At 42.3% G+C, this 8,204-nt stretch overlaps 1 protein-coding gene across 1 annotated transcript; it reads left to right on the forward strand.

The window, feature by feature from the left end:
- Window positions 1-446: 446 nt before the first annotated feature.
- LOC128272237 (uncharacterized) lies at window positions 447-7,812 on the forward strand. The gene is made up of 4 exons (XM_053010010.1): window positions 447-886; window positions 5,061-5,492; window positions 6,297-6,662; window positions 6,841-7,812. The coding sequence occupies exons 1-4, from the start codon at window positions 802-804 to the stop codon at window positions 6,936-6,938; spliced, it is 981 nt and encodes a 326-aa protein (XP_052865970.1). The 5' UTR covers window positions 447-801; the 3' UTR covers window positions 6,939-7,812.
- Window positions 7,813-8,204: the final 392 nt, after the last annotated feature.

Below are 8,204 nucleotides of genomic sequence, written 5' to 3' on the forward strand. Positions count from 1 at the left end.
CAAAAACGAAAAGTGGTTCAGATAAAGTCACATCAATCCAACACATTCGTATCACAAATGTTCTCGCCAGAGGGTACAGAATCCAATACTAGGGAATACAAGAACTCCCCAGCCGTTAGGAAAACGAATGGCGTGATTACTTTTCATTGTTATCCCAAGTTGGAGGCTATGTGTGTTTGGAAACAATCTTGCCTTGTCCTACGCAAAATTCACAACTCTTCCAACGCACACGCGCACGCATGATCAACAATGTGTTATACTCCCCATACTTGTGTTTTTTTATTTGGCAACATTGCTTGCACGTGTCCCGTGCCTTTCTGACAATACCAGGAGAATTCAAAAACAAAATGAGAGTAGACGCTCAGAAGCTTCTCGAATGTGGTATACAGCAATAATAAAGAGGTTTTTCTTATTGATTTTTAGCTTTTCATAAAAGTGCAGTGCTGTGCTCGTTTGGGACAGCCGTTCCGCGATGGAATTCGGGACAATTGAAAGCTAGCCGGATTGTCGTTATAAGTGATCGAGTACCTTGAAACCCTGAAGTTGAAAACAAGTGTTTTTCGTGCCTAACCTCCTCTATAGTTGGGTAAACTCCTGACGTCAAAGTGTAAGAGTCCAATAGTACTATGTATGAGTTACAAAACTCAAAGCAATGAATAAAAAAATAAAAGAAAACAGAGCATCATCGACAAATGAAAATTAAAGTGATACATATCGGAGCAGCGTAAAAGTGAAAACCTTTGAGGGGCGCGCGGTTAAGGTACGCCTGCGTATGGCGAGAGTTGAAACTTAGTGAAATTGATGTTTGCAACGAAACAGGAAACAGACACAATGCTGCTACTGAACGGTTGGATAGGAGTCCTCTTGGGTTTTCTCTCAGCCTCAGGTAAGCTGTTCGTCTTCTTCTAATACACTATTTTCCTTCTCGTCACCAATCAACTCAAAGTCCGACCCAAGTACTGCTTCTCTACCATTTTTGGGTCGATATTTAGAACTTTCGGCTTTTCGTTTTCTTTTGCATCTTTTGCCTTCTTTCGTAGATCCATTCGAGCTACTCGACCTACATAATGACCGGCTTCCGAAGGATATCAATCACCACCACGCGTTCAAACTTTTTAACCCACATCTCTGTTTAGCGATGCCTCTTCAAAGCCTACGTTCCGTAACTCTCCATTAAATTCTGTTCATTCCTTGTGATTATCCGAATCTACTACATCCCTTAATTGATAAGCGGTGTCCGATATTCGCCAGTAATTCTGCGTATACACCGGCATACAACCTAACATCAATTGACCGTCCTTACAGCAAAGGTCCATCGTACTATCTGGTTTTTCACAGATTTTTTGCTCGCTCCGTTTCTTTTCGTTTTCGTTTCAATTTTCGTCGAACCCATGGGAAGGCACCGTTAGAAGATACCCTATTACCGGTTGTCACTGTCGTCATCGTACGAAAACACTGGAAGACGTCATTGTCAGGTTTCGGAACAGTTAAAAAAAACTACGTGTTGTCTTTTGCTTTCCGTCAATCGAACGGTTCCTGCTGAGAGGTGTAATTTGACTCGAGCTGCATGGTCGCAAATCTGTTTAGCACTTTTTGACAGGTTTTAAATTAAATGTTAAATTATCTATGCTTCTCCTACACACATTTACCAAAAAGATTCCAACGGTGTAGTTGGTCCAAGTGAGAACTTAATCAGAGATGCATGAGAGATGATGTAGCATGAGAGATGGGTAATTACGCTGACCCCCGCTGATAGAGCAGTCGGTAACGCTCTTCGCTGTCAGCGCAGCTGGCCGTGGTTCGAATCCCGGGATCGGTTGTAACTCAACCGGCCATGGTTTCGATTCCCGATACCGGCGTGACAGGGGGGTTGGCGCGGGGCTAACAATCCCGTCCGTAAAAAATTAAATGTTACAGAAGAGCATCAGAGATTACCATTGTCTCTGGTGCCAGGCCAAGACTGCTCAGCGGTTGTAGCGCCAAAAAAAAAAAAAAAAAAAAAAAAAAAAAAAAAAAAAAGAAGAATTACGCTCACGCACTCCACACTTGTCTAAGGGTCCCATAAGCCCAACAATTTTGATAGAAAGGGCTTTGTTGGATTATTTGAAGTGGGTGAAGTAGCAGTGGTTAAGTGTTATGCAATTTTGAGAAAACCGCTAAAATTCTAAAACCGCTAAAAGAAATGTATGTGGTCATGAATCGTGAGTATAACACGGAATGTGAATAGGTTGATTCTCGTATGAACCTGTTGGTTTTTCTAGACCAATGGAATCCTTTTCAAGGAGTCACATCTTGATCCTATGCTCATTACACAAACATTCAAACATTTATGCTTTAAGAGAATACATTTTATTATATTAAATTGGTGTGGTTTGCTTTTCATATGTTTTTGGCGGAAAAGAAATATTAATGGATTTTACCAAATAACGTTGAGTTTTCTGGAAAGGAGTATGAATTTGCTATTTTAAATACCATATCAACGTGGTTTATTTGTATATCATTCGCCTATGATGAACTGTTAATCGATTCCTTTTATAAAGGGTGCTTTCATTTCATCTATCCAAAAGGATTCCGTTCTTAACAGTACGTGAACTTGAATGGAAAATTTAAGACTCTATTTCTTTTAAACTCGATTTGGAAACTCCATCTCTTTTAATATTAGAACCGTCGGCTTCTAAGAAGCAACAAAATATCCTGGTCTAATCTTTCTTTCTTTCTTTCTTGTCAAGTGTTTGCAATCGACATTAACAAAACTAATCTGGGAATTCGAATGGATTTTCAAACTTTTGAAAACTATCGCTACACTGTCACAGTGGACTACAGCAGAGTAAAGTTTTTGACATTGAATGTAAAATTCATATCAAACAGTCGAAAGAAGTTGAAAGACCATCGATTAACATCCTCCCGCGTATATTTCTCTTATCGAAGGCCTGGCGTTTGCCATGTGCACATAATGTGAGAAGAAGCGTTATGAATGTAACCAAATGCCTCACGTAAGTCGTTAAATACACCATGATTGGCCATTCGCCTGCAACGCTGTCTTGCCTGTACTGTGCACTAATGCATAGCGAAAGACGAACAACGTAGTTTCGAAAGTAAACTCTCTGACAACTGGCTGCTACCATGTTTCCGAATGCAATTTTCGAGCAACACCTCTCAGTGCAGAGCTAAACTTTTAGACCAAAAACTTGCCCCTGAACTTCACGATGGCACGTTAGTATTGGTAGCTCTGGGGAGCCTCCTCACTTATCTCCCCAGCATCATAATTATCAACCGAATGTGCAGAAGCATTATATGACGTTACAAGCACAATTTGCAAGAACCCTCCTTCCGCGTGGAGCTCAGTAACGGCTGACATTAAACTTTCCGGTCCTCGGGGACGTTTCCTTCATCCTCATTCCTTGCTATCCGGTTGTTTCCCACAACGACAGTGCGCCCCATCGCCCTTGTCGTGCACAATTCTCATACCCAACAACTCTCCATACGCCCCAGCACGTCCTGGTGGATCGTTTACCATATTAGCCTCCAGTGTGTCTGCGTTCCCATCTTCATATCCCTCATTCCAAATGGGAAGCTTCCAGTGTCGTAAAAGTTTGGCCATTTTCCCACATTGGCGCATCTCCGATTCTGTCCTCTGGTACATGGGATAACCAACGGGCTTCTCCGTACCGTGATATTGCCTGGTAGACTTCATTAAAAATTTCGTAAACCCTACCCAGAGTTCCATTCGTAGCCACAACTTCTTGTGCCGCTATTCTGGCTCGATATTTAGCTGCCAGCAGCATCAGCAGTCTGATGCATTCGCTTTTCATGGGTTTCTGCACATCAACCGGGAATCGCACTGGGTCGGCAGTGTGATACGTCATGATTTCTGCATTTCGTTGAGCGTTTGCCCTTGCTGTCGCCGCTACATATTGTCGCAGGAAATGCTGCTGGAGCTTGTCATGTGTATGATCGCGCTGTGGTGTGATTAATGACCCGCGTAGCTGCAAGGAGTGCGCAGCGATGCGCTTATTTGACTGTTTGTCTCTTTCCAGTTTTACTTTCGGGTTTCCTACCGCAAGGCCATAGATCAACAGCAGAGAAATTCCTTGTATGAGGCGATATGACGGAAACGATCCGTCTGAGCCCCACTGAAGCTCTTCTGTGACCGTAATGCTATGGCATACATGTCTCCGGGAGTCGTTTCGAAGAATGTACTTCCAAATTCAGCGACTTTGTTGACGTAACCACAATGCAGTGCAACTGCAGCCCGACTATTTTCTAGAAAGATATTGATTTTCAGCGTTGCAGAGCGACTGCTGCTTTCAGTAACAGAGAGCTTTCGTTCGAAAGCATGCACTAATTACATTGTAGTCATGTGATAAAGTGTGATGCATTCTCTAATTGCCCCCCATAGAAGTATCGTTCTTTGTTGACAATGGATGGTGCACCTTCTATAGAAAAATTTATTAATCAAAGCAGTTCGTTGCCATGACTCAGGAAAAGTCGATAAAAGAAAGAGGCCATTAAGTTAGTTCGTTCAAAAAGCAGACGTGCTAGGATATAAACAATCCATATACATCTTTAGAATCCTTTTCAATCTTTTTTTATTGATCCACTGAAATTTAATAACAAGTCGTTGATCCGACTAAGCGAGTGTTGATTGGCGTGAGTTTTATTCGTGAAAAATCGAGAGTCCTAGAATCTGATGATTTATATGTATTCAAAGCGTAAGGTAATATAATTACAATATTATTTGGAAAAGAGTTACATACACGTTCACACAACAATTTAACTTGTTAATGAACAATATTCACCCACAACCGTTTCACAGGACTAACGAAAAAGCTATCGAAAAAAAGACGTGACAAGACAACATTGTAGAACTATAGTTATGTAGTTATGCATGTATACGTTACAAACATCCTGAGGGTTCATTTTCGTACTTTGCTTAGTTTCAAATTTATTGATTTCAAATACACATTCGCTCAAAAACTGATCGACATATTTTGTTGATTGATATGCGTAAATAACAAATATGGTTGACATTGCGCTTCCTTGTTAAAATTGTTTTTCAGAAGTACTTGGACTGAAGCTAAAAACGGTCCGCATCCCGACGTACAAATTTCGCAGCGAATCGGCGCTGCTCGAATGCCACTACGAGCTGAACGGTCAGCGCAAGGGCCACGGGTCGCCCGATGCTGCCAACCGGAGGCACCACGGCTACCAGAGCGACTACCTTAGCGAACCATTCGAGGAGGAGGAGAAGCTGTACTCCATCAAGTGGTACAAAGACAACGAAGAGTTCTACCGTTACGTGCCGTCGGCTTCGCAGCCGATCAAGAGCTACAAAATCGAGGGCATCCGGGTGGACCCAAACCACTCCGATGGTACCAAGGTGCTACTGCGGGGGTTAACCCTCAAGTCGTCCGGCGTGTATCGGTGCGAAATCTCGGCCGAAGCGCCCAGTTTCGATTCGGTGCAGGGCGAAGGCCGTATGGACGTGATATGTAAGTAGAGGTGGCCCAAAAATTCATCATCGGCCAAGCTCGGCCTCAAAATCCTGAAACGCCATAAGCAAAAGTCATTAGCCACCATGGCACGAAGCAAACCAATGGAGTAATAAAACAGCGAACGAAACTCACAGTTTGATAAATTTGTTCACAGGACGACACTGCGCGTCGTTCTTACATCGAAGTGAATTTTTTTTTTGCAGTAATTGATTTACGAAATGCACCAAATCCTTAATTTCTTAGTTGTACCCCCCAGCATACGGAAGAAAACAGGAATCGGTTGATTCGGGAATTTGTCTAAAATGTTTTTCGTCGTTCAAAGAAGATAACTTGTACTAAGATACACAGGATGCTCTGCTCTGCTGGTATTTATGACTTATAGAACAAACCTAAGAAAAACTAACGGTTAAAATTATTAGAAACAAGAATCAAATTATTTGATAATGGTTAGAAAATATTAAAATTAAATCTGCGCAAATGCTCACTTTCTGACAATATTGTTCAAACGGCCGTATAGCGTATTAACGAATCAACCCTTTTTTAATTTTATCAGCTCGACCTTCGTATCAGTTATTAGTTTGAAATGTAATCAACGCTAGAGAATGAAGGTCAGTTCAGTTCATTCCGACACCCCTTTGCTTACGGAGAAAACCCCTAACTGTGTCAATTTACTAAACTGTCTAGCAAAACGATAGAATTCCCTGAGCAGTGGAGTGTTCCGTTAGCATTTGTAGCACCGAATTATGAATGTAGCGGCTAATCTCGAAATGTAACCTCTGCTTCCTCTTAACTGGTCTGCAGACGTCCCCAAGGACGGGCCGCACATAAGCGATGGTGAACGGAAAAGTTACCAAATCGGAGAAACCATGGAGCTGAACTGCACTTCCGGCCGCTCCTATCCCGCCTCTACGCTCCAGTGGTACCTCAACGACCTGCTAGTGACGGACCCGAATAACGTCATCCATTACCCACCAGTACACAACCAGCACGGGCTAATCACCACCTTCCTCGGGCTCAGCATGGTCGTTAACCACCGACACTACATCGACGGCACGATGCGTATCAAATGCGTCGCCAGCTTATCGCCTGTCCTGTGGAGGGGCGGCCAGGAGAGCATCGTCCAGTGGGAGCAGCCCGCCATCGACAATCGCGTTGCCATGCTCTTAGGTAAGTCCTAAACATTCGCAATTCTGCCATTTTGGAATTTAGCATCGGTTTTTCACGGCACCCCGTAACCGGCTACGGTTTTCGGCTACGAACTGGCACGTAAACTAGGCCTGTCACACAAATTGAAACATTTGAATACCTCTCATTTTTACTCGTTTTCTTGCTCCGTCTTTTGCAGTGAAAAGCAATGCAACGGTGCGAAGCCGACATTTTCTCGTTCCAATCATTAGTTTACTACTTTACGCGTTCCAACCAATCTTCGCTTGCATAGTTTAGAAACTTCGGACTGCCCAGAGAGAAAGTGAAACAATCCTCTTACAGTACGAACAGTAATTACTTTCCTTAACAGCAAAGTAGCAAAAGTATTTATGATTAGAACCTTAATCTTAGGAAGCATTCAACCCAATCACGATAGGGTGCCATCGTGTCGAGAGACCAAATAGCCCACTCACTGTAGCGACAAACATCAACAAAGTGGCTGTTTCGTTAATGGACAGCAATCACTGAAAGTTTTTAAACCAGTACAGTACAATAGTACAGTCAGTAACTTAATTATCTAGGCACAACAAGGTAACCCAAAAGCCCCGTATGAGCTTACTTAACATAAAACAGAGAACGAGATTAGCGAACTCGGCGACCCACGGTCAGTTGTCAACATCCTGTACATAGGTGAATCAAGTATTAAAATTGCATTATTTATCCATCATGGCAGTGGCAGTGATCTAAAAGTGAAAGACAACTACAGATAATGATGGTTGACTGCAGCGAATGATGTACAACTTAATATGCTTTTGAACAAAAAAGAAAATGTGTCCAAATTTTCAGTTCTTTAATTTAACAAGCCCCTTTCTCGGACGATTGGGCTTTCAACATCAACCACAGCCGAGGGCACGGTAAAAAAAAGCCACGGGTTTTCGTTCGAAAGTGGCTTGAGAATCGATGCACTCCAGCGTAACAAACTAAAAAAGAAATCGTTGAAACCTCGATCACGTATATTGTATGAAAATTCTTGAGAATGTAAATAGGACACAGAGATCACAGTGATAAAGACGATCAAATGTTAAACAAAACCTATCATCATCATAAACAACCAGAATTAAACATAAAACTATCATAGACAGTGTCGGTTTGACGAAATCCCAACATGAGATCAGCGTATTGTTCATTTGTTTTTGTAAATAAAATTAGCAGAACATAACAGAAACTGCGCTCTGTGTTGCCTTTTTCTTAATGTATGTCAGAACCCCTTCATAAAAAGAAGAAAGAAAGGGTCGCTCCTATTGGTTTTAATATTGGTTTTGAAACTGGTTGTCGAGGAACAATGAAAGGAATTGGTTATTGGAGACGATTTGCTTGTTTCCCATTCGTAATCGAGTCGACATTGGGTTACGGAGCAGCATTTCTGCAGTGAGAGTCAATACTCGAGCCATCTGCGCTGAGCTACTGGAATTGACGAAACGCACAAGTACCAACACTCAACCATCAAGCACTTTGCCAACGACCGGAAGTCTGCAGCCACAAATTTAACCAAACACTCTACAG

Source organism: Anopheles cruzii, chromosome 3, assembly GCF_943734635.1.
Source record: "Anopheles cruzii chromosome 3, idAnoCruzAS_RS32_06, whole genome shotgun sequence".
Classification (NCBI taxonomy): domain Eukaryota; kingdom Metazoa; phylum Arthropoda; class Insecta; order Diptera; family Culicidae; genus Anopheles; species Anopheles cruzii.

Coding starts and splice junctions, on each gene's coding strand:
- LOC128272237 (XM_053010010.1), top strand. CDS start 802: ATGTTTGCAACGAAACAGGAAACAGACACAATGCTGCTACTGAACGGT. Junction 5,493..6,296: donor AGGCCGTATGGACGTGATAT/GTAAGTAGAGGT, acceptor ACTGGTCTGCAG/ACGTCCCCAAGGACGGGCCG. Junction 6,663..6,840: donor TCGCGTTGCCATGCTCTTAG/GTAAGTCCTAAA, acceptor CGTCTTTTGCAG/TGAAAAGCAATGCAACGGTG.